Genomic DNA, 26,874 nt, shown 5'->3' on the forward strand with positions numbered 1-26,874 from the left:
ACTACAAGGGTCAGGTCAATCCACAGGGAATGGACGTCTGCAAGCAGGTGCCCAGGGCTCGGCCACGGCGGCGGGGCTGGTCCTTTCAGAAGGTGTCCAGACAGAACCTGAAACTGGGCCTCGCCCCAAACCAAGCCTAACAGAGAGGAGCTGCAGGCTGCCCACCGCCCACGGCTGGGGCTGTTCAAACAACCTCACGCCCAGTAACTCGTTCTGTTCTCACCACCACTGACCAGCTCCGAGCCGGACGCGGACAGGTGTGGAGAGGTTAGGGATGGAGAGTGCCCAAGGACGCACCGCTCTGCACAGGAGTCCAAGATCAAGACAGCTGCACCCAAGGAAACGGAGAACAGCCTGCAGCGAGCAAACCCTCAGAGACAGGACAGCCTGGGAGCAGGAGGGCGAGGGGAAGCCCCAGGGCTTGGCCACCGCTGCCGCAGCCTCCGCTCAGATCCACGCCAGGAGGCTGTTCAGAAAGGACGGCACGTTCACAACCGGCCGAGCGAGGCCCTCTGTGCAAGGGGAGCCGGAGGCTCCGCCGGGCGCCCTGCTCTGCATGGGCCCGTGCTGCCGGCAGCTCCCAGCCTCGCGTCCCTCCTCCACAGCAGTCTGGGCACTGACCCCTGGGCACTGACCCCTGTGACCCTTCACCTGTTTGGCTCTGCCTTGTCCACAAAAGCCGAGACTTCAGGGACCGACTGCCGTTTCCCGCCGTGCGGTGCTTTCCCAGGCGGGTCGCTTCTGATGTGACTCCCTCTGATTCCGGTGAGGACGATGCCACCTTGACCCCTCTCCCAAAGACAGCATTCTGGCCAGGGCTGTGACAGACAAGGCGGAGACTCGGGCAGGGCCCAGGGCTTCCATGGCTGAAGACCCAGGGTCCAGGACCCAGTGTCAGTTGTCTCCCGGCGTGCAGAGGTGGATACGGATGCTCCTAGGCTGCGCCCGTCAACGGAGGGAAGACACCAAGCTCTCCGGGAGGCAGCCAGTCTCCCTGGAACGACAGAACCGTGCTCTGCTCCCGCAGGAGTGAAGACTGCCCACAGAAGCTACAGGAGGCGCACGGTGCAAGCGGCAAGTCTTCCTCCGTCACCTCAAGCGCTTTTTAGAGCCAAGTCAGTGACTTCACACCCACGGTGCCCAGCTCGACTCCCCTGCTATTTACCTGTGGGGACTGAGGTGACTGGGCCCAAACAGTAACCCCCTCTCCGGCCTCCTCTCCTGGACCCCAGGAGGGGTAGAAGGACGCCCCCCCTTGAGGAGATGGGCATGTGGGAAGCATCCCACGGGCCCGGCGCAGGCGCCATTAAGGCGAATCCTCACAGCAGGAACGGCCACTCGGCACGCTCACAGATTAGCCCCGTGTGCATCTGTGCGCCCGCAACCTTCCAGGCTCGCCTGAGCCCCGGTGTCAACCCGTGAATGTGTGAGCTGGTTTCTCTCTTTTTTATGAAATAGATGATACAAAATCAAAAGATACACGTGGAAACATAAAGCATTTGTTTATTATTGCTATAATCAAGGCAAAATCTCTTAAAACAATTGGCCTTGATAATGGAAATATAATCAGAACCATTAATCACGAGTTTACAGTTTGTTCTTCTCTGCTGTTCAGACTTCACGGTCTCACACATACCTCCTATCACCTGACCTTTGTCGTACAAGAAGCAGAAGAATGCACTTGGAGGTCACAAAGCACAGCCCAGCCACTTCCCTAGGTACTGACTGCAGACCAAGCGCTTCCTCGCTGTGAACCTGTTTCATCCTGTGTTTAAAAAACAAGCGGGAGAGGGGAGGAGGGGCCGGAGCGTACCCACCCCCTCGGAGGATCAGTGAGATGACAGGGGCGGTAACTGAGAGAACATACAAGAAAGTGCCCTTTACACTCGAAAAAATCATACAAAATGGAGTATCACCAGTGACAGTGCTTACGGCCCCTGCAGGGAGGGCAGGAAGCCGCCACACAGCCCATGCTCCTGGCAGCCTGCAGGACCATCACCGAGCATCTGAAACCCTGGGGCAGGGCGACGGGTGTTGACCACCAAGGCTCCAAACTCACTGAGGAAGGACCTGGCCTGACAAGCCACATCACAGGGACCCAGCCTCACCCTAGAAACACCTGGTCAGTTTTATTTACCTTAATATACATCTGTACAGGCAATAATAAAAAGGCTATGACACAACAATTCAGTGAGTTTTACCTAGCTTCATGAATAATGCATGCAGTTACAAATAAGAGGTAGAAACACCGTATTAAAGACCTAAAAATATAAACATCATATAAATAAATGTTCAAATTAACTGCTGGGATTTCATACAGATAAATAAAGTAAAAATTACATTACTGCGTCAAAGTAAAGAAAAACCATGTTTTTGTTTTTATCAGTACACTAAATTAATGCCAAAGAGCTTCTGTGCAATTTGTCAGAGTTCAGGTTATATTATCTAAAAGGATTGAAACTGGAGAATGGTTTATTCAAGTATTCAAGCAGGTAAGTAAGAGAAACGAAATAATCTACCACGTAGGCACCATCTCTAGAGGGGTGTTAAGTGCCCACATTCTCCATGACTAGCTACCTGGTGAACTGTCAGGACTAACAGGAAAATGCACACAGGCTGGAAAGAGCTGCCCATTTTCCTAAGAGAAAACATACCTCACTTTTCACTAACTCCATGTAAAATTCCACATCACTAATAAGCCTTTAAGTCACCAACTTAGTTTTGGCCCTATTACAATTCTTGAGAGTATCTCTGGATTGACATTTGCTCTAATACTGCCCCAATAAACCTAGCCTTTAGTAAGCCTAGAGGTCATAGGCGTGAATGCACATTCTGCATGCACAGTAAAAAATGCAAACAAAAGCAGACAACGAGCAACTTAAACATATCACCGAGAAAACCTGTAGGTGTAGGTGAATAGGCTAAGAAAATGCAAAGGTTCACACAACACAAGTTTTTTACCCCTTAAAAGTCCACGAGAAATCACCTGTGAATTCTGGAAAGGGTACGTGTATATAATCAAGTAAAATATTTTAAACAAGTCCATTGTGCCTCAGTTAGTTTTAAATTGCAAAATCCAATACACAGTTGTTTTAATAAATTAGTGCAATATGAAAGATTCTGGAAGATTATTAATATGTGTCCATATTAGATCAAATTGAAGATTTCACAATCTCTTCCAAGAGACGCCTTTCCCTCCTTAAGCTATTTCTTCCTGAGCTGTTTATGGACGCGTGCTCAGACTCAGATAAACTTACCCCGGGTATCAAACCGCCTGGGTGAGACGTGGCTTTTTACTTTTTCGCCTCAGTGAACATGTGGAGCCCCACACTTTGCTCTGCTGACTGGCGTGAAGAGCCACTCAGCGTTTCATTCCTAACTGCCCTTAAGAATAACTGTACTGACAACTCTAGCTCTAAGGTACATTTATTTACCAGGTTCAAGCTGAAAAGCAAGTGGAATACTCTCGCTTCTGCTTCTACAAAGAAAAAGGGAAGGGGTGACTTCTCTGATAAGGCAGGTAGTTCTGGGGTTGTCTTTCCTTTTTGAAATCACTGCTTGCTCTTTGGTGGTCACCGTGTAGGAACCTACAGCTTCCTGGGGGTGGGGCGACAGGATCCAAGCTGTGCTCCCAAAGGCATCGCCTCACACCCACCACTAGTCCTGGGGGCAGGCCTGCTGCTGCTCACAAGGTCGAGGTGCTGTAGCAGAGTGCCGACAATCTCCTTTCAATACGAGATTTATCTAGAAATAAAATAAATTCATAATAAAAATCATTTATATTTTCAAAACCAAGGAAAGAAGAACCAATGAAAAAGAATCTCTCACTCTCCACCTACACCCTCACCTCTGTTCTATCTTTGCCCCGGAGTTAACAGTTCTGAGTATTTTTTCTTCTTTCTGCCTGGTAATTGTCTAGCTTAGCGCTGCGCAGTGGTAAAAGCTAGATTAGCACGTCAAATGAAGAACATTTAGGTTTTAACAGCTAGTTCGCTCACAATTGCAAACAATCTTAGAACTGCCAGCCCCTTGTGGCTCTTCAAAATGTGGTATGACCACACCTCCTCCTCAAAAAAAAACATCACTGGTCTTATATCTGACAAGTGGAAACACCATCCTGGTACCCTACACCAGTGTCCACACTCCATTCTGTACACCAAATCTGCAGTACACAGGGTTTTCACAGGGCTCTTCGGTCACTAAACCAACGAGGATTAAAAGAGTTGCCTTTCTTATTGTTTAATGATAAAAGCAAAGTTCTCTGCATACACAAACACACCCACCAATACAGTCATGCAGTGTAGAAATCTAAAGACTAACGACAAAAGCCAACAGCTCTGCACAAGCAACCTCTCTAATCCTCACAACAGCTCGGCAAGGCAGGCATTGTTCCTCATCTTGTAGAAGAAGAGACGGAGACCACAGAAAGGGTGAGTGACTTGCCCAAGGTTGGGAAGCCAAGATGCAACCCCCAGGCTGCACGGTTCCAAACTCCACGCTCTGTCTACTGCACCAGGAGGAGACAATGAAAGTGCAACCAACACGCACACTACTTTCTAAGTCAACTCACATTTGTGTACATTTTCAATATCTGCCGGGTCCTGGAGAATCTTAGTTAAGCCTTCCAAAAGCAGGGCCGCCTTATGATAGCGATAAACAATATCTTCAGTCTGCTGGAACATCTCATCCAGGGCTGCAGCCTGAACCTGGAACACGGCAGCAAAAACAAGAAGATTCTCAGCTTTTCCACGAAAATACGAACCCATTCAGGCAATGCAGCTTTAAATGGAATCTGTCTAAAATTAATACGTTTTGACAAAATGATATAATCTATTGGGTGGGCGACATAAAAGAGCTTCTTGACAAAAGAGTTACTCTGCATTCAATTCTTGAACTCAGAGATTCCTAACTCATGATATTTGCAATTCTAAACTGGCTCTTCTATGACTTCACTAAAGAGTTTATTTTAAACTTACACTTCCACACTAGTAAGCTGGCATTTCACTAAAGTAGATCTTGTTACAATGAAATAATTAAGTGACGTTAAAAGCCACTTATCAGCTTTTCCTTTTAGTTACAGAATTTTCTGGTGTGTGGGATTCATTCATTCAGAGGTATTTACTGGGCACCTGCTGAGTGTCGGCCCAGAGTGTACGATGAAGGTGAGCTCACAGTCCAGAGGGAGGCGTGGGCTGTGAACTCCAAGGGGTACCTGGCATCACAGGAGGAAGCCCCGGATGGTATGGAGCACACGTGGGAGGCATCTAACCCGACTATGGAGGAAGAAGTGGTTAGGGAGCGCCTCCAGGAAGTGATGCTGAGGCAGAGCCATAAGGAAGCAGGAGCGAGCTGGGCAGGGGGAGAGGTGGGTAGGGCTCCCCAGAAAGACGGGCATGGTGTCATTCACGGGGTTATGAGCATTTGTTTCCCCAACAGCATCCTGATTTTCTCTTTAATCATTCACTGCCCAGACTGTCAGTAATCCAGTATCCTAATTTACTTGTCAGTATGCTCTGTCTCTTTCAAAGAGTAAAGCCACATACAATATGATAAATAAAATGGACACAGAAAATCCAAGTCCTGAAAAGGAAGGAGAGAAATAACTAAATATAAGCTGAGTGTCTCCAAGCTTGCTCAGCAGCCAGGGCACAAGGAGAGACTTGTTGGAGGCACGTGGCTCTATCATCAGAAGAGACAGAAGCACCCTAACTCCGTACGAGAGGACGTCTTTCCGGGCACAAATTTCTAAAAGAAAATCTGTCTTATGAAGTCTTAATTTGGTACAAAACAATACAATGCATATTATTCATATCAACAATTTAGGGCAATATAATGTATATTATTCTCATCAACAGTTTATATTCCAAAACTATTTTCATATGCCTTTTTATCATGATGGTTTTCAAAATAAGACCAAGGGGGTAACATAACAGTACAATTCAAAGTACACAAATCTGAGAGGGAAAAGGAAGCTCAACTATGTTAATATGGTAAAAACTATACGGTTGGTCAGTAATTAAACTTTTCCCCACTTAATTCCTTCTTTGACAGTCCCTAATTTCATGTTTCCTTCAGAGCAATTTTTCCTCGAAGATACAGAAAACAAATTATTTCCACTAATATAACCAGAGAGTTGGAAAAGTAGATTATACTTTGTGTGTCTACACTTAAGTAAGGTCAGTTGTGGAATCGGAGCACGTGAATTTCTGCAGATTGGGTAATAAGAGCAGTATTTTTGTAATGTTTTATCAAGCCAAATTCCTTAAATAGTAGAATATGAAGAAAGAGATGCAGTGAAAGCTCTTAGATGCAAACTATAAAAAGATTAGATCATGCCTAATGTTAGCAATTTTTAAGAGGTATGGTAAACTTTTACCAAATGGGGTAGGTAACCAACATAACTTACGTTTGTTGCATGTTAATTAAGTGTAATCACTCCTTCAGGAAGAGGTGCCACAATACCTGGGACTTGGGAGAGGTGGGGCATAAGCTCTTTTTAAAAGGATGATGTCAAGTAGGTGTGCACTTCAAAAGATGCTCTTAGGGAACTTCCCTGGTGGTGCAGTGGTTAAGAATCCGCCTGCCAATGCAGGGGACACGGCTTCGAGCCCTGGTCCAGGAAGATCCCACATGCCGCGGAGCACCTAAGTCCCTGCGCCACAACTACTGAGCCTGCGCTCTAGAGCCTGTGCTCCGCAACAATGAGAAGCCACCACAATGAGAAGCCCGCGCACCGCAAGGAAGAGTAGCCCCCCGCTCACTGCAACTAGAGAAAGCCCACACACAGCAACGAAGACCCAACGCAGCCAAGAAAAACAAAAAACAAAAGGTGCTCTTAAAGACAAGTAGTATTACTATGCAATATTACACCTTAAAAAGGGTTACCATTTCTACAGCACAATTATAGATGAGTTTCTCTGCTGTTACGCTGTTGATCTCATCAATAAATCTCTGTTTGTCAGAGAAGAAGCGATTCAGCTTTTCTGTAAGTTTCTTGCACATGCTGATGCAGAATTTATATCGTTCATTCAGATTTTTGACAACTGGAAAAAAATTGAAATGAGAATTTTAATTTTCCTCCAGAAACAGAGTCATGGTGACAAGCAACTTTCCTGCTGATTTATGGAAAGCGACACTAAATGATCACTGAAAAAAGTGACTGGAAATCATTCTTCCACATGTTCTCTCTCTTAGTGAAGACTGAGAATAAAGTAATTCTGACTGCTCTCTGTATCGGCTAAATGGCAAAACCAAAAAACAGAAAAGCCAGCATCTTTTCCCATTTAAGCATGCTTAATACCACGGTGACCCCTCACCAAAAACTCCCTTCCCAGTGTAAGGGGAAAAGCAGCCCCGTCACGCTCCGCTTGTACCTTGTTTCACACCCGTGGACGGGCTCAGCTTCCCGGACTTGATCTGCTCTTTGGCGAGATGCAGAGAGGCTGCCAGCAGCTGTGCGGCCTTCATGTATAACACCAGCTGCTCCACCCGCCTGCACCCAGAGACAGCAAGCAGAGCGTCAGCCTGCGAACCGACAGGCCAGTGCCCCATCACAACAGTCTCTCTAAGGGAACATCATTCCCCTTGACACTTTTAGTGCACAAACACCTCCTGAAGGGAGAAGGGCTGGCATGGAGAAAGACGTGTGTACTTTGAATACAATGGGTGCACTCAGATAAAAATACAATCTCTTTATCATCAAATATCTTAATAGCATGATTTACAGGAAAGGAAACACCAAGGCTGCAGAACCTCCAAGTCTTGGCTCACACAGTGAAATCGAGCACAATGAGGTAACTCAGAGACGCCCATGACCTTCAGTGGATGACACGGCCCCCAGCTTGGACACCAGTTTACAGAGGGCAGGAAGCCTCTGGAGATGGACAGCAAGGGGGCACCTACCCCCAGTCTTTGCTCAGCTGGCTGATCTGGTCCACCACCGCGCTCTCCTGGATCTGGTACAAGGAGACCGCGGACGTGCAGAGCCCCGGGTCTCCCCCGCGCACGGCTGTCAGGTCCAGCACACACTCCGTGAACAACAGCATTGCGTTCAGGTGGCGGAAGGTGTCTGTGTGCTCTCGCTGCGGCAAAGCCAATCATCTTAGAAACTTGCAGGTTAAGGAGAGGCGCACACTCATTTCTGCACATAAACTGTGGCCACTGCTAATGTTTTCTATACTTATGAATGTCAGAATGATCAAAGGACAATGAAAGTTTTAAATTCCAGAAAACTGTGAAAAAATAAACACAAATGAAACCAAACAAGAGTGTGTCATGTGTTTGTGTGTATGGATGTATGAGAGCACCCACAAAATTCAGCCTCAAAGATATGAGGTCATTGTACTTGCACCAGGAAAAAAATGAAACACAGAACAACTAAGTCAATATACATGAGACAGAAACATGACAAAATAGATACCAAGATATAAGAATGTAAGGATATTCTGTGCAGTAAACCACACTTCTTGATAGTTTAATGAATTCTACTGACTTACAATTTCAGAGACACTTTATTTTAATTTCTGGTGGCTCTTCAGTTAACAGTGATTCCTAATACCAAGGCTCTAAATTTTGTGATCTTTTCAGTTAAAGAGTGGAGTATAGATAGACATAATAGCGCATTAAAAATGGGTACTCTAAAATTTATGTTTTGAGGTTTGTTTTTAGCTATAAATGTATTTTGAAATCTCAAATAAGACTAAGTTTCTCACTCTCCTTTTATGGTTAAAAAGGGATGAGAATCAGTGCACTAAAGACAGAAGAATAAACCAATCAACTTTTGAAAGTCTCTCTGCTCCATGACAGCATATCAGACTATATGTTCCAATACATATTGGAACACAAAATTTATGCCTAATTTGATGGAGACTGAAAAAACTCTGAAGGTTGCTTTTCCAATCTTATACATATTTTCAAAATTACAACTTAAACTTACTACAGAATCACTACTAAAATTTTGCATGCAGTACTTTATAACTTTTATGTGAAATACTTAATTTTCCTTCACACACAATAGAAATATGGAAAGAGAATTTGTTCTTTAGTTGACCTGGAGGAGGTGCAGTCTATGGAACACTGTCCTAGAGTCGACACTGAGGAATTAGCTAGCAGAGGCTCTGGAATCATAAAATTCACCTCTATTCTGCATTTGTGCTCAGCACACTTCACGTTCTGATGTGTTTTTCCCTGGAGGCCTGGCTCCGCGGGGGGAAGGCACTGGTGTGCACACGCGACTGTCCAGTCTGCCGGGCAGCTTTATTCCTCAGTGTTACTGACTGATTTGGCATCTTAATTTATGTTTTTAAACCTAAGTTTAAGTGTATCATTTTTATCTTATGAAGAAAAGCAAGCTTTGAGAATAAAAAGTTATGGTTTTAGGAAAAAGATTGTTTTAAAAGTCCTGTAAGTAGTAAATAAACTTCAGATAAAGAAATTAAGAATACAAAATCTGTATGCATCACTTCCTGTCAACCAAAGCTTGCTATGAATGAGTGTCACTGTCAACATTATTCTGAAAATATATAAGCAATGTTCCAAATAGGAAAGGTTAGGGGGATTTTGTCCTCCCGTCACCAACACTCTCCTCGGGGTCCCCGTAAGTGACACGTCACAGGGTCTCTTCCCACCTCCATCAGCGTCTCCTCGGGCAGTTCAGGGGCTTCAAAGGCGACGAGCCCCTCCAGGCTGGGGGGTGAAGCACCACAAGGCGCGTGTCTCAGGCTGGGAGCTGCCTCTGCTCCCAGAGGGGGAGACCCCGAGCACAGCCCAGGCGGGGAGCCCCCAGACACACGGCCCCCGGCGGAGCCCAGGGAGCCTCCGGAGCCGCTGGAGCCCCCTGTGGAGACGGGCGAGGAAGCGTTAAAAGGAAGGCCCCCGACCCCTCCCTGAGCACATGAACAGGCTTTATCTTCATTCCTTACAGAATCAGCACAGCTACTTTTAAATACTGTTTTAAACAAATTTCTAACCTACACATTTCTCCCTGCTGCTCCACAGTCCTCACGGTGATAAAACTCAGCGGATGTGTACGCTTCACTAAAATTATACCCCAATGCTTATGTGGGGGCTCTTATACTATTTCTGACTTTTTTTAATGCCACCAATAACATTGTAATGAAATCCTTCCTTCTTTTATTGGTGATAAATACTTTACAAGACCACTTTGTTGTAAGTGGCCTTATAAACAGAATGGGGTTACCACAGATCAAATGTTACTATAAGTATCTTTATAGCTCTTTGTAAGGCTTGCCGCGCTATTTTCTAAAGCAGCCATGAGTGAGCGCAGAGATCCCACTAAGCCTCAACAACACTGGGCGTTACATTTGTTAAATGCTGGCTTAGTTAACAGGTATAAAAAGTTATTTTCTCAAAGTGGCATTTTCTTATTATTTAATACTCTTAATAATCCTAAAATCAAGATTATTAGCTCTTTCTCCACGCTCATTATCTGCTTATATCCTTTGCTTATTAATCTACTTGTATCTTGACTAGTAACTGACTTAGCATAAGAGAACTTAAGGGACACAAGGTATAATATATGATGTCAAATGATAACTCAAGTCCAATCTAAACACTTTCTTAAGTTTTGGTACCAATTACCTATTTATAGACTATGGCTGATAAAACCAATCTATCAGCCCATCCAGAAGTAGGATATAGGATTAAGTGCAAAGATTGGGACTCAAAGTACCAAAAAAAAAGGTGAAACCTAGGTTTCTAAAAAATCCCACAAAACCAAAAATCAACAACAATCTATCATTTTCAAAAAATTTACTGGATGTACTAAAATAAGCCTTCAATATAAGCTAAGAAGCACCAATATGCATAGCTGCTTCACTGTGAAGTCACATTCATGTAATAATGTTATAAAATTACATATATATTATTACAAATATATAACATAGTACCTTTTATTTTGCAAATTTTTTTTTTTTTCCCCACAAGTATTGTCTCATTTACTCTTTTTTTTATTTTTTGGCCGCACAGCGTGGCATGCGGGATCTTAGTTCCCCGACCAGGTACCGAACCCATGCCCCCTGCCGTGCAAGCGCAGAGTCTTAACCACGGGACTGCCAGGGAAGTCCCCTCACCTACTCTTCATAACCCTTTAAGGTAAAGTAAATCGTTATCTCCACGTCATTGGTAAAAAAAAAACGACGTTGCACCATTAAGCCATTATCAGAATCTGCACACCAGACACGAGCCCAAGGCGGAACTAAGACAGTCCTCACCTGAGGTGGTTCTTGTCCGAAGGACTATGTGGGTACAAGCGGGGGTCGCAGCCCTGTGTGGAGGAGACCCTACCGTGAACAGCACAGCCCTGGGACTCGCTGCTGTTCCCACAGAAGGAGCCCGTGCAACACCACAGGCTCCTGCAGGGGCTGCAATAAAAAGTTCACCAAATGTGTCATGTATCAGAGGGTGGGTTTTATAGGGACACCTTTACTTTTATATTAGATTTGGTTTTTTTACAATAAGCATTTATTACTCTTAAAAACAGAAAATTCAACACAGATCTCCATTAAAAATATTTTATGGTAATCTCTTCACAGCTGTGAATCTTCTTTTCACCAAGGCCTACAATTCAGTTACTTCTACGTGAATTGCCGTCACACCTGAGGATAATGTGAAAAGGTGGAAACCAAGAACTGGGAATAAATATGTGGGGAAACAACCTGATTAAAAAAATGGGCAGAAGACCTGAATAGTTATTTTTCCAAAAAATACAGATGGCCAACAGGCACATGAAAAGATGCTCAACATCACTAATCATCAGGCAAATGCAAATAAAAACCCCAATGAGACATCACCTCACACCTGTCAGAATGGTCATCATCGAAAAGACCACAAATAACAAACGTTGGTGAGAATGTGGAGAAACTAACAGCTAAGCTGTTTTTGTTTTTGCTTTTTTTTATAAATTTATTTATTTATTTTTGGCTGTGCTGGGTCTTCGTTGCTGCACACGGGCTTTCTCTAGTTGTGGAGAGTGGGGGCTGGTGTACAGGCTTCTCACTGCGGTGGCTTCTCTTTGTTGCGGAGCACAGGCTTTAGGTGCACAGGCTTCAGCAGTTGTGGCTCGTGGGCTCTAGAGCGCAGGCTCAGTAGTTGTGGCTCACAGGCTTACTTGCTCTGCAGCAAGTTGGATCTTCCCAAACCAGGGCTCGAACCCATGTCCCCTGCATTGGCAGGCGGATTCTTAACCACTGTGCCACCAGGGAAGTCCCTAAGCTGTTTTATAGCTTATATTTTCTTAGAAGAAAATATAGAGTTAGGCATTTTAGAAGGGGTATCTAGGGAAACTCAAAGACAACAGGGGAGACAAAAACAAAGACACCAGAGAAAAGTTTACCCTGATACCTATGGCTACAGCAAACACTAAACACAGCCTAACTCTTAGCCAGATAAACAAAAAAAAACACCTCACACTATTTAACTCAATTCTATGTCCAGTAATATCATTTCTGGCTTTCAACAAAAATTAAAAGGCAAGCTAAAAGGTAAAAACAGCTTGAAGAGACAGAGCAAGCACTGAACCAGACTCAGATACAGCACACATATTGGACTTATCACACCAGAAATTATAATAACTTTGATTAATGCTAAGAACTCTAATGGAAAAAATAAACAACATGTAAGAGCAAATGAGTAACAAAGCAGAGAGATGGCAACTCTAAGAAAGACTCAAAGGAAATGCTGTAAGTCAGAATCACTGACACAGAAATGAAGAATGTATTTGATGAGCTCATCAACAGACAGGACATGGTTGAGAAGAAAATCAGTTAGCTTGAAGATATGTCAATAGGAACTTCCAAAACTGAAAAGCAAAGAGAAAGAAGAATTAAAACAACAACAACAAAAATCCCAGAATATCCAAGAACTGTGGGACAACTACAAAGATATAATATATGTGCAACAGGAATATGGAAAGGAGAAAGAGAAAGAAACAGAAGAAATATGTGAAGTAGTAATGTCCAAGAAATTTCCAAAATAAATGCAGAACCAAACCTTCCAAGTCCAGGAAGCTTAAAGAACACCAAGCGGTTAGAATGCCAAATAATCTACACCTGTGCATTTCATCTTCAAACAGCAGAGAATCAAAGAAAAAGTCCTGAAAGAAGCCAAAGAAAAAAAGCACCTCATTTATAAGAGGAACGAGGGTAAGAATGACACGAGACTTCTCTTCAGAAACCATGCCAGCAAGATGACGGTGGAGTGAAATATCAAGCCCTACAGCACAGAAACCACACTCGGGTGTTTGTTGGTCTAGATATTTCCTCCTTTGGAGGCTCATGGGAGAGACGGTAAAAGAATGACAGAGAAAACAAGAACAAAGAGGCTCCAATACTGACTCAAATTTAAGTGGACATAATAATCACGTGGGGAGCTTGTTAAAGACACAGATTCCTAAACTCCTTTCCCAGAAAACTTGATTAAACAAGCCTGGGTTAGGGTCTGGAGTCAGCCCTTTGTTTTCATTTTTTGATAAGCAGTCTAAAGTAATCTAGATGTGGGTCCATGGACATAAAGTTCCCTGGAACAACTATGAAAGAGCCAGGGATCTCAGTGACCTATGGTTCTTTATAGGTTGGGCTTGCTGTATAAGAGATGCTCAAGAGTTCATATGTGTAAGGCAACTTTGGCCAGTGTTATCCTACTGATAAAAAGCAATCTTGGTCAGCATCTAACTTCTAACTCATGGGCTGCCGATCATCAAGACACTGAACATGTCCCTATCTTGACAGGCTCCTAAGAACTTAGATGAGATGACAGGGACTGGACGAAGCAATCTGGTCAACAGGTTCGTGAACAGTCACCAGAAGTAGATGGGCAGAGTAACTACCCCCACGCCCAAGCCAAAGATGCCCACGTCCTGAGCCCTGAAACTTGTAAATAGGCTATGTGACACGGCAAAGGGGAACTAAAGCTGCAGATGGAACCAGGGCTGCTCATCAGCTGAACTTAACGAGATTATCCAGTGGGTCCAATGTAATCACAAGGGTCCTTTAAGTGTAGGCTAAGGGGGCAGAAGGTCTGAGTCTAGACTGGCCATTGCTGGCTTTCACGGTCGAAGGGGCCACAAGCCAAGGGATGAGGGCAGCCCCCAGAAGCCGCAAAAGGCCAGGAAGTGCACCGTCCCCGAGAGCCTGCAGAAGGAACCAGCCCTGCCTACACCTCGGTTTTAGCCTAGTGAGACCCACTGTGGACTTCTGCCCTCCGGAACTGTAAAATAATACATCTGTGTTGTTTTTAAGCTACCAAGCTTGTGGTAATTTGTTACAGCAGCAATAGGAAAGTTAACAAACAGATTACCTGCCTAAAAAGAAACCGGACTTCTCTTACCTATATCCATTGGTCGTTCTGTATTTAAACTGTCCGTGCTGCCCTGATGTCCACCTAAAGGTGTTTTTACTGGTTGATCTGATAATTTCCCAGTACTGACAGATCTAAAAAGAAGAATGATAATAATGTAAATGTATACTTTTAAACTATCCAGACTTATCAGTAATAAGGGTGATTTAAGCCAAGCCATAAAAGGGTTAAAGGAAAGTCAGAGAACAAGGAGACAAAAAATAGAGACCGAACAATTCAAGGTAGAGATAAACAAAATAAACAAAAAGGCAGAAACAGACTACTCAGGAAACTCAGGAAGAGCTCTGGACTCCCACAGGTATAGGCAACAGCTATGGTTTTCAGAGATTCTAAGTGTATGCAGTTCCTTACACGTGTACAGTGTCATTAACCACTGGCATAAACCAGCTGCTAATGGGATCTGGTTGTTTTATGATAGGAATGGATGCACTGTTACAGTTTCCATGTTTAGGGCTGGAAGGAAATGGCGTCTCTTACCTGCCAAACGCTGCCCTGACCTGCTGCTTGGACTTGTGCCTCTCCCCTCCTTGTACTGAGAGACAGTGAGAGCATCCCCGTGGGTCACTCCCATCTTTCAACTGCCCCTCAGAAGGCCCGCGGCGAGTGGCCAAGGCTGGCAGGTTGGAAGACGCTTGTGTTTTCGGGATTTTGAAAGGAGCCGTGGTCTAAGGGAACACATGTAAACTGGTTGTTATGACATAGGAATGTTCAGAACCGTCAGGCTCATGGCACAGTAGCTGGAGCAGAGACTCCAGACTCTGTCAGCCTTGGATTCAAATCCCGGCTCTTCTGCTTCCAGTCTCTGTGACCTTGACAGTTCATTTACACTAGGCCTGTTTCCTTTTTTCAGGATTAAATGGGAACGTGTATATAAAGCATTCAGCAAGTACAGGACTTACGCTTTGCCTGGTACACGGCAGGTGCTGATTGAATTGCAGCTGTCCTCTTCCTGAATGCTGCCTATAAAGTACTTGTGATGCTAGTTCATGACCTACTACTGAGAGTTAAGCTACTCCATGGTATTGCTGCTTCCACATCCACTGTGCTTGGCTATGCGGCCTGCAGGGACCTTAAATTGACACCAGCCCCTTGTACAAGCACACGCCCTAGACAGCAGCCCACAGAATCGTAAATAAATGTACGTTCCGGATACGACTTCCCTGACAGGCCTGGTGATCTCCCCCCGTCTCCCAGGGCCTTCCCGCTGTGTGCCCCTTAGACAAGACCCCCGTGGAACTTATCAGAACCCTGCTCTTTTGGTTTGGATTGACCCATCCAGCCTTGGCCCGGGAACCCCAGAGCACTCCACCCACAGACCCTAATAAAGGCATGTGCCCAGGTCCTGTCTCTCTCTGCACTTTGACTTGACTTCCCCGTGTGGCATCTGGGTGCTTCTTCCAGGACCGGTGAGTAACCAACTTCTCTATTTCAATTTCTCCTGTGGTCTGTTGCTGGACCTCAGCTGACCACCCGGAACAAAATGCCCCAGTTAATAAATGTTAATTTAGCAAAGTCACAACATCTACAAAAGGGCTTAATAAACACACCTTAGTAGGGGAGCCAATGATTGTTGGTAATGGAGTTTTGAAGAACCAGTCGGAACTCCGCGGGGAGGACCCCGCGTGCTTGGTGGGAGAGGTCCCAAGGCTGCCGGGCCGACTGGGCTGGGGGGAGCAGCTGCACCCAGCCCCGGCGTGGGACGGGCACACGGGGTCCGAGTGCTGCTTTCTGAGCTTCTGCTTGCTCTGGTAGATGTCGGTGAGGGTGGAGGCGCTCTGCAGTCTAGCACCCAACAAGAGTGGCTGTGGCGACGGAGGCTGCGGCACGGGAGAGCCTGCCGAGGACACAGAGACAGCGTTAACCCAAAGGGAAGAAGAAGTGCAGGGCAAAAACTGGCGAGTTAAGAAGACACCTCTTCAAGGAGAGTTCCGATGAATGTCTTGTTTCCTGTGAGATATTCCAAAAGTTGTTTACCTGGCAAGAGACATTTTTTGGCATCCTTTACAAACAGTGACAAGCACACTGCCGTTGGCCTTCCCATGAGACAGGGGTTAGTGACGACGGGTCTGTCGGCTGTTTTACCAACAGCGGGCACACAACTCAATTAACATAACGTCTAGTCAGCACCACAGAGAGCTAAAGAGCGCGTAAAGCCAACGAAAACAACAAAAATCTACATGGAACGAGATGATTTCCACTCTTTATATGGATATGTATGTGTGTAGTATCAATGTAATTATTCTCTTTTCTCACATAGCAACCAGAAGAAACTTTTCAAGCTAAACTAGAATAGCTCTTTATTCAAAAAAGAATGTTGGAAAGAAAATTAGAAAGATAATATACTTTTCCTGGATTTTGTCTAAAAATAACAAGCATACGCATATTTTTGTCAGTTTCACGAAATTCATTTAAAACCTAAAGTGTCCATCTTCTCTACAAAGAAAACACTTGTCCACAGATATTATTGCCTCTTAAGGGGACTCTGGGGGATGGGGTCTTGATACGATGAACAGATGGCTACAACAAGAGGATTCCCCCCCACAAACCCTGCTGTTGCTGACTTAACATTCACTAAGCCTGGGGCTCCGGTTACAAATTCCTTGGAGCTTTTTGCAAGCTGAACTACCACCAATAACGTTAAAGACACACAAACTTTCTTAGTGCCTCATGACCATCACCTTTCCCCAAACAGGCAGCAATAAACAGGAGCTCTTGCTGCCAACCACTCCTGGCTTAATCTCATCCTAAATCTACCATTTCACTTTTCAGAACTGGGTTCTGCCATACATGTGTGTATACACGTACACATACACAAATAAACAGTGACAAAATGTTATGATCCGGAGAAAGTTAATCAAGCTTTATTTTTAAAGAAACACAAAATATGAAACACTAAATCTAGCAGAGAGTGCTTTTCTTTCCTTTAAAAAACCTCTAATTTTTTTTTTTTTTTTTTCAGCTGCGTTAGGCCTTTGCTGCTGCGCACAAGCTTTCTCTAGCTGTGGAGATGGGGGGCTACTCTTCGTTGCGGTGCACAGGCCTCTCCTGTTGCGGAGCATGGGCTCTAGTCGTGCAGGCTTCAGCAGTTGCGGCGCACAGGCCTAGCTGCTCCGTGGCATGTGGGATCTTCCCCGGACCAGGGATCAAACCCGTGTCCCCTGCGTTGGCAGGTGGATTCTTAACCACTGCGCCACCAGAGACGTCCCAAGAGTGCTTTTCTAAGTAACAGAGCATTCCTTTAACTGCCCAACTCCTCAAATGCACATACAATAAAATTTGACTTATCAAAGTGTGATTTGCGCAGATCTTTTCAGGCATGTATATTTTATATAATAAAGCAAATAAACATCCATAGTTTTTTTTATCTGATGCTAACTGGTAGCTTTTATCAAAACCAGTATTAAAGTAATGAAATTTCATTTTCTAGATTGATTTTCATTATCTGTGGGACAACAACCAGAGTTTAGCCAAGTTGTGTAATTCCTAGGACTTAGTCTCATAAAAGAATCCTATACGTAGGCGATAACCAACCGGCAATGATACACTAGAGCACATTAGACAGGAGAGCAGACAGAATACATCACGTAAACTCTGTTGGTTTGTTAAGACTGGAAAAACATATCTCGAATTCACTTACGATGGGATTTAAACTATTAACATTGCGAGTCCAACTCCTACCTGACCAGTTCCTGCTCCTGGATTCCTGGCCCTGAGGATGCCCACAGCAGCACTGACTAAACTGCTCAGGAATGGTGCCAACTGTGAAGAAGGGAAGGGTAAAGCAGGGAGAAATGGCTCACAACTAATATAGCATGGAAAAGGCGACACATGCACAGATCATACATTACAGTTGACACAATTTAGCGAAGATGTAGTTCAGCTCACACGTACTAAGCCACAGGGTTCTGGGCACGCTGAGATCAAAGCACCGTAGGACCTGCCTGGAGGGCAGAGACTGGGAAAGAGCCAGGCAAACCTTTGACGGGGGTCTCGGGCGTGGAGCTGCCGGGGCCCAGCTGCTGCCCGTCCACCCGCCGCATTCCCCTCCCGCCGAGGCTGCCCCCGGGCTGGCCCAGCCTGACTGTGTGGGTCACGGTGATTCTGGGTGGCTTGTGCCTGGGGACGCTCCTCAGAACTCACTGGCCGTCGAGAGCCTGCCCACCCCTCCTTCCAGCCCTCTACCCCGGGGGTCAGGCCTACAAGGTGGTCAGAAGGGGCGCCCTGCGGTCCCTGCTTCCTACCCGCTCTCCCTCACAGCGGCTGCCCAGGCGCTCCGTGCACATTTCTGCAGCCCCCTTCTTTGCATCTACCGCTGCGAACCCGAATTAACAAGAGTGGGAGGCGGGGAAGGCTTCCGGGCGCTCAAGTAGACGAGAGGCGTGCATCTCCAGCAGCGGAGGAGCAGTGGGCAGAGACTTGACTCCGAGGGAGGACCGCGTCCCTGAGAGCAGGTGTTGGGGCCTCGTCCTCAAACTCCGGGGAGCCCGGGGGCCTCTGAGGGGGCAAGCACGCGCCAAGGCTTTGCTTGAAGAAGATCCTTCATTTAAGAGTAGTGTCCAAACCACTGCCACAGGGAAGTGGTGACATTAACTTTTAAAAAACATTACCACTGTGGTTTTCGCTTTGTGAACCGAGGCTCCTGGGCGAGGCTTCAGTCCCGCTCGCTCCGCCTGCTTCCGAGGCGCACCCCTCCCTCCCAGTCCTACTCCGGGGCGGAGATGGAGCGGGTGGGGCCTCCCCCTTTGGATGCGCGTGCGTGTGTGCGCGCGTGCGTGTTGCGCGCGTGCCCTCCCTGCTCCCGTTCTCCCCCACGTCGCCGCTAGGAGGCCGCTGCTCACGGACTCTGGATCTCTGTTGCCCTGGCCTCTCTCGCGTGTGTTCTGAAGCGGGAGCGTTTTCTCTTAGTTAAGCCCCGGAAAATGTGGTTCGAGGCCTCCCTGTTGGGTTGGGATTGGCTGTTCTGTGGCCTCCCTGCGTGCCTTGGGCGGCTATTTTCGAGCTCCCCGTGTTGCTCCCCGCGGTGTCCAGGAGAGGTGGGAGGATCCGCAGTGGAGCTGCCAGCCGGTCGCCCCCGCAGCGGGCTCTGGTGGACGTAACCCAGCGCTGTCACGTACTCTAATGCCTTTTAATCCTCCTAACTCCTAGTGCCAAGTAGGGTAGGCATTTTACGTACTTTCACCTAGGGTTTCTGAGTTTGTGTTTAGAGCCCAAACCCAGTGGAGATGCTTTTTATCCGCAAGATCCATTTATATTATCCTGTTTCCGACAGCGGTCTTAATGGCTTTATACAGAGATTCTCAAGAGGGAATCAGAGCAGGTAGGGTTGGAGGGGCGGGATATGGCTCCCAGTCAGCTGGGACTCACTGCCATCGTGAGCCAGTGTTCCTAAAGAGAGTGTCATGTTGCATTGGTCATAATGAAAAAAGGTTGGAAACAACTGCTATAAATTCTCCTTACCCGAAGGGGAAGGTGAGTAAGGCCTGGAAGACCCCGTGGAGAGTCTTCGTCCGACCGCCTGTACTGCGTCTGCCGGCACCGGCGAGCAGGAACCCAGCCGGGGGAAGCCCATGGGGCTGGTGTTAGACCTTCGTACCGCTGCAGATCTAAAGGGAAAAATAATATTACTCCCTCACCGGCAGGTTCAAGGACGTTATTTCTGTCTTTTCTCCTAAAACTTCCTAACAATATGCCGCGGAGTAGATTTTTTAAACATACAGAACGTAGTGATATGCAACGAACATAAAACCTATAAAATTATACAGAGTGAGGTCTCCCTCCCATCCTTGTATCCGTCTACCTAATTCCCAACACTTCCTCAACCCTGCTCAAAAGGTTACCATTATTTTTAGTTTCCAATGTATCCTTCCAGAGTTCCTTAATTCAAAAACAAGCAAACTGAATATATAATCTTATTTTCATCTTGTTTTAACAAAGGTAATAGATTCCATATCAATCATTTTCAACATTTTTGTCTTAGATCCCGTTTATATTCTTTTTTTTTTTTTTTTTTTTTGCGGTACGCGGGCCTCTCACTGTTGTGGCCTCTCCCGTTGCGGAGCACAGGCTCCAGACTCGCAGGCTCAGCGGCCATGGCTCACGGGCCCAGCCGCTCCGCGGCATGTGGGATCTTCCCAGACCGGGGCATGAACCCGTGTCCCCTGCATCGGCAGGTGGACTCTCAACCACTGCGCCACCAGGGAAGCCCCCCTTTATATTCTTAAAGTTACTGAAGATACCAGAGTTTTTATTTATGCAACTTATTATATCTATTGATTTTTATGGTACTAGAAGTTAAAACTGAGAAATTTTTGTAACTATTAATTCATTAAAAATAATAAACTTATGACACAAGATTATGAAAAATATTTTCCAAAACAAATTATTGAGAAGCATGACATTATTTTGCAAATCTCTAATGTCTGGCTCAAGAGATGGTAGTTGGGTATTCATAACTGTTTCTACATTCAGTCTGTTACATGTGTTATTTTGGGAGAAGTACATGAAGAAAACACTGCCTTATAAATTTGTAACTGGAAATAGGAGGAGCACTTTGGTAGCCTTTCAGATACTGTGACACTCCTCTTTGATGCTACCCCAAAACTCAGCCAAGTGGTCATTTCTAAGATCAGCTGCAATATGGAATCTGAAACCACATCGGTAAAATTTGTACTCTGTTCCATTAAACTCCATTCTCTGGCAAAAATATCTTGTACTTGGAATGGATCTTATATCTATGTATGCATTTTTAAAAATTTGGTCATTTGGAAAATACTGGTTGACAGAGTTATGCAGATATTCCAAACGCTGACGCATTATACAATATCAAAAAGTCACATTCATATCAAAATATCACCACCAACTTAGTTCACTTTTGACAAAATGGCTGTCAACACTACAGCCACAGCTGTCCTCTCAAGCACCAGGTGTTCCATGAAAAAGTGGCTAAAAGTCAGCTCACAATGAAAACAACCATACAAGGGCTTTTCCTTAGGACCACTACTGCGACGTGCAGCAAAGGTGCTTTATGCCTACTTTCCACTCAAGGTGGAGACTGTCAAAGAGAGATAATACCTTTCACTGTTTCACTAAAGACACTCCTCGGTACTACAAGTGTGTGGAGGTAAAGAGACCAGGGCTAACAGCAGAATGGGAGCCACTCCCGTGACCTGTCCTGAGGCACCAGCAGCTTTCCCTTCACAGCGTTCACACCAACAGTGCACGTGTCAGCGCAGTGAAGAAAGCAAACAGTATCCTGGAATTACCATGGAAACAGTCTCCACCTCATGGACCCTCTGAAATGGAGCCGCAGACCACACCTTGAGAGCCACTGCTAGTGCACTGTTATTCACTTTGCTGTTTCCATTTTACAATGTACCTTGGAAACCGCCCTACCTCACCACACAGAGAGCTTCCTGACTCTCTCTGGAAGGTGTTCCACTGTCACAGATGGATCAGAATAAATCTGTCCCTTACTGGTGGGCACTGGGCTTATTGCTCATCCGTTGCTATTATAACTAACCACTTTGTATACATACGATTTTATACACAGGCAAGGAATATATATCTTAGAATAAGTTACCAGAAGCTGACTGATGGGTCAAAGGATATATGCGTTACTGATTTTCACAGATATTGCCAAATACTCTTCCTAGAAGTTTTCTTAATTTACATCGCACAAGACGGTGAGGATCCTTTTCCATTCACTGAGCTATTCCTTTGGTGGGTCCTTTTAATCTAAAATCTTGTCTCCTCCAATTTTGGAAAAAAATTTCTTAATTATTTCCTGGAAATTTTCTTCCTCGCTATTATAGTTTTCTTTCTAGAATGCCTAAACTAATTAATCCTTGAAGAGTATTATTAATTCACACTTTCCATCTTCTTGATTTGATTATCTATTTCAAATATGTCCTCAACTCTGTCTTCCAACATTTACTTTTGTTTAGTTCAGTTATTCTGTTTTGTAATGTCCAAGAGGTCTTTTTTACTTCGCTTGTTTTCAGTAGCATTTCGTTCTTACTTACAGATGCAGTCTCTAACCTAGCTCTAAGGTACTAGTTCTTCACGTAAGTTTTCCTCTCTTTGCACTCACGCACTTTCCTCCAGATGCAGCTTTCCTGCTGTCAGCCGTCCGCCTCCGTCTGGCCACCCCGCCTGAGCTATGACTCCGGCTGCCCTGTTCTGCCTGAGCCCCGCCTGCTCACACACTTACCCTGCCCGGTGGTGACAGCAGGCACCCCTCCGTTGTTCTCTTTCTCACTTCCAGAAACGCGTCGGAAGCGGTCACCCACTCAATACTTATTCTTGTTTTACTTGTCTTTGTGGACTTATACCTTTGTCATTCCTTTTCTACTTGAGTGGGGTTTTAGGATGTGGGAGAAATAAATAATATGTACATAGTCTGCTAAAACTGGTGAGATTTTATTTTTTAACAAGTTCTTCCTCAATTCTTAAAAATAATTATACTTGTGGACAAATATATATATATATATATATATATCTCATACTATATTAATTACCCAGCCAAGCTTAAATATCATTTAAATAGATCCATTCCAAAAAAATTTATTATTATTCAATTTTGTACATCTCCATTATACACATACGTAAGAGTCTAAGTCGACCATGGAAATTAACAGACGTTTCAATCACAACAACAACCACTTTAAAAGAAAGGAAGAAGAATTGGGAAAGGAAGCAACTGCTAGCTTACCTTGGAGAGCCATGCAGATTTGTGCCAGAGCTGGCAGTGGAGGTGAGGTTCTGCTCTATGCGCTGGTAGTTCCTTATCTGAGTAGGGACGGGAATGGGGGTGGCTGCGCTGTGAGGGGACACAGTGGGCTGACACTGCCTGCAGACATCATTCATTGAAAAAGGAAAGAAATACAAGTGAGACCGCTTTCCTTTCATCTGACGCATTGGTGGTATTTAGAGGAAATTCTATAAGAAGCCAAATGATCACTTCTGAATGTGAGTAAGAAATGATCACCTTGAAAATATACATAAAGCCAAAAAAACCACACTTGTCCTTTACAGAAGTCTACTGGTCTGCACATGCACACTGAGGAGGAAGGCTTGTAAGAAGAAGGGGACAGAGGCCCCTCTGCAACAACAGGAAGAGCCACAGGCCGCAAAACGCAGCTTCATCTGCTCACACTCTGCTCTTCACTCCTCATGCAAGAGGAAAAATACTTCTAGGAAAATATGCTGGGTACAAGAACAGGAAGTTCAAGAGTAGAGATGACTGGAATGTTTACAAAGTTATGAGTGCAGCAAGCGTTCCCAAGGAACTTGGACTTTGATGAAGACTGAAAATACACTGTGTGACTCTCCCTGCACATAACCCATCTGAGGTCCACATTTTGTAGTGTAGCTGGTTTCTTTCCTTGCTTTTCATAAATTCAGGAACAGCATGTCCTTAGATGACTTTCAATTCAATTTACAACATACCTTAAAACATCAGGGACAGTACTGGGCCTTAAGAAAGATGAGTTATTTCCTTCTTTTGCCCTTCTGTAATTCTAAAAAAGCCACAATCTCTCCCATTTTTGCCCAATTACAACCTTACAGAGATAAAGAGATTATATATTTAGTTACCTAAACAAACAATATGATTATCTTCTAAAGTGTCACTTTAGAACTTTTGGAACCATTACTTCATATTTAAATAAAAAGAAAATCTAGGGACTTCCTGGGTGGTCCAGCGGTTAAGACTCTGCGCTCCCAATGCAGGGGGCCTGGGCTGGATCCCTGGTCAGGGAACTAGATCCCCCATGTCTCAACTAAGACCCAGCACAGCATGCATGCATGAATGAATAAACAAATAAATATTAAAAAAAAAAAGAATCTAAGAGACAAAAGTACCCCCAAATTATAAATCTAGATATTAATGGGTACACTAAATAAAGATGTAATCTGGGACATCAGTAACATAAAGGTGGGGGACAGTATACTCTTATACTCTATACGAGTAGAGTTTTTATATGTGATTGAAGTTATCAGTTTCAAATAGATTGTTATAACTTTAAATTATTTTATATAATCTCAATGGTAACCTCAAAGAATATACCTACAGAATATACACAATAGGAAATGAGAAGAGAATCAAAGCATATCAGTACTGAAAAAAAAAAACAAGATACAAAGGTAGTAAGAGAGGAAATGAGGGACAAAAGAGCCACAAGACATACAGAAAAGTAACAAAATGGCAGTAATAAATCTTTCCCTATTAGGCTGGAAGTGAAAGGATGGAAAGAGATAGTCCATGCAAATGGTACCCAAAGGAGAGCAGGGGTGGCTACATTAACATCAGACAAAATAGACTTTCAGTCAGATGCTGTTATAAGAAACAAAAAAAGGACATTATATAATGATAAAAGGGTCAATTACCCAGGAAGACATACGAATTATATATATTCATGCACCAAACATCAGTACTACCACATATATGAGGCACATACATAACAGACTTGAAGGGAGAAAAGACAATTCTACAAAAATAATCGCAGGCTGAACCCACACCCTCAATCATGGATAGAACAACCAGATGGAAGACCAATAAAGAAACAACCGCCTGAACAGCACCACAGACAACAGGACCTAACAGACGCTGCAGAACACTCCCCCCGCTGACAGAACACATTTTTCTCTGATGCACTGGAAACATTCTCCAGGACGTACCACACGGTAGGCCACAAAACATATCTTAACAAATTTAAATCATACAAAGTATCTCTTCCAATCAATCACAAAGGATAGAAACTAGAAATCAACAGCAGAAGGAAAACTAGAAAATCCACAAATACATGGAAACTAAGCAACACAACTCTTAAACAACCTATGGGTCAAAGAAGAAATCTCGGAAAAAATCAGCAAATAACCTGAGAAAAAGAAAAATGAAAACACAATGTACCCAAACTTATGGGATACAGTCAGAGTAGTGCTAAGAGGAAGTCTGTATCTCACATTCGAAAAGGTCTCAAATCAGCAACCTAACTCTATCCCTCAAGGAACTAGAAAAAGAAGACAACTAAACTCAAAGTTAGCAGAAGGAAGGAAATAACAGGTAGATGGCAGAACATACACAGATTATGCATCTTGATTTATTCAGAACTCTTTTTCTAAGATTCTGGTTGTCTTCCACTTGAGGGAAGGAAATAATAAAGATTAGAGGAGAGGTAAAGAAAACTGAGAAAATGGAAAAACAACAGAAAAAAATCAAGGAAACTAAGAGTTGGTTTATTTTTTTAAAATAAAATCAATGAAATTGACAGACCCTTAGCAAGATTAACTAAGGGTAAAAAAGACTCAAAATCAGAGGAAAGAAGGGACATAACTAGTGCCACAGAAATAAAAAGGATTTTAAGAGAATACTATGAACAATTGCTTACCAACAAACTGATAACCTAGAAGATACAGAAAAAATCCTACAAATACACAAACTACCAAGACTAGATCATGAAGAAAGAAAATGTGAACAGACCCATTACTGGTAATGAGACTGAATCAGTAACTGAAAACCTCCCAACAAAGAAAAGTCTAGGACCAGATGGCTTCACGGGTGAATTCTATCGAACAGTTAAAGACTTAACACAAACACCCAAACTCTCCCAAAAATTTGAAGAGGAGGGAACACTCCCCAACTCATTCTATGAGTTCAGCATTACCCTAGTACCAAAGCCAGACACAGACACTACAAGAAAACTAGAGAATATCCCTGATGAAATTTGATGTGAAAATCCTCAACAAAATACTAGCAAACCGAATTCAACAGCACCTTAAAAGGATCAAACACCATGACCAAATGGGATTTACAGTATACCACCATTAACAGAACAAGGACAAAAATCACATGATCATCGCAATTGATGCAGAAAGAGCATTTGTCAAAATCCAGCACCCTTTCATGATAAAACCACTAAATAAAATAGGAACAGAAGGAAATTACCTCAATATAATAAAGGTCATATATGAAAAGCCCACAGCTAACAGCATACTCAATGGTGAAAGACAGAAAGCCTTTCTTCTACGATCAGTAATGAGACAAGAATGGCCACTCCCAACACTTCTATTCAACGTAGAATTCCCAGCCAGAGCAATTAGGCAAGAAAAAGAAATTAAAGACTTTCAAACTGGAAAGGAAGAAGTAAAATTATCTCTGTTCACAGATAACATGACCTTAAATGTAGAAAACTCTAAAGATTTCACATGTAAAAAAAACCCAAAACATATTAGAGCTAGCAAACTCAGAAAAGGTGCAGGATACAAAATCAACACCCACAAATCAGCTGTATTTCCATTTACTAAAAATGAACAATCCCAAAAGGAAATTAAGAAAACAATCTCACCGACAATAGTATCAAAAAGAATAAAATACTGAGAAGTAAGTCTAACCAAGGAGACGAAAGACTTGTATGCTGAAAACTACAAAACACTGCTAAAAGAAATTAAAGAAGACATCTCATTTCCATAGATTGGATGACTTCGTATTTAAGATGTCAATTG

At 44.1% G+C, this 26,874-nt stretch overlaps 1 protein-coding gene across 11 annotated transcripts in view; it reads right to left on the reverse strand.

Moving 5' to 3' along the window:
* Positions 1 to 1,479: 1,479 nt before the first annotated feature.
* The window catches only part of ULK2 (unc-51 like autophagy activating kinase 2), a 66,208-nt gene continuing 40,813 nt past the window's right edge, over positions 1,480 to 26,874 (reverse strand). For 3 of the 11 annotated variants that reach the window (XM_089900254.1, XM_022560970.3, XM_089900257.1), the window contains 13 exons: positions 23,084 to 23,221; positions 19,831 to 19,976; positions 18,052 to 18,132; positions 15,921 to 16,207; positions 14,851 to 15,038; positions 14,344 to 14,447; positions 11,232 to 11,381; positions 9,627 to 9,835; positions 7,903 to 8,081; positions 7,374 to 7,492; positions 6,871 to 7,043; positions 4,571 to 4,706; positions 1,480 to 3,744 (listed from right to left, as the gene is read on the reverse strand). In XM_089900254.1, coding sequence (XP_089756380.1) covers positions 3,686 to 3,744; positions 4,571 to 4,706; positions 6,871 to 7,043; positions 7,374 to 7,492; positions 7,903 to 8,081; positions 9,627 to 9,835; positions 11,232 to 11,381; positions 14,344 to 14,447; positions 14,851 to 15,038; positions 15,921 to 16,207; positions 18,052 to 18,132; positions 19,831 to 19,976; positions 23,084 to 23,221 — 1,969 coding nt within the window. In that variant the 3' untranslated portion in view covers positions 1,480 to 3,685. Of the gene's footprint in view, positions 3,745 to 4,570; positions 4,707 to 4,754; positions 5,274 to 6,870; positions 7,044 to 7,373; positions 7,493 to 7,902; positions 8,082 to 9,626; positions 9,836 to 11,231; positions 11,382 to 14,343; positions 14,448 to 14,850; positions 15,039 to 15,920; positions 16,208 to 18,051; positions 18,133 to 19,830; positions 19,977 to 23,083; positions 23,222 to 26,874 lie in introns of those variants that run through there. The other 8 variants (XM_022560971.3, XM_022560969.3, XM_089900256.1 and 5 more) reach the window with 6 other exon arrangements.

Source organism: Delphinapterus leucas, chromosome 19 (genome assembly GCF_059928025.1).
Source record: "Delphinapterus leucas isolate spDelLeu-1000000601 "Yukka" chromosome 19, BTC_Dleu_Yukka2, whole genome shotgun sequence".
Classification (NCBI taxonomy): Eukaryota; Metazoa; Chordata; class Mammalia; order Artiodactyla; family Monodontidae; genus Delphinapterus; species Delphinapterus leucas.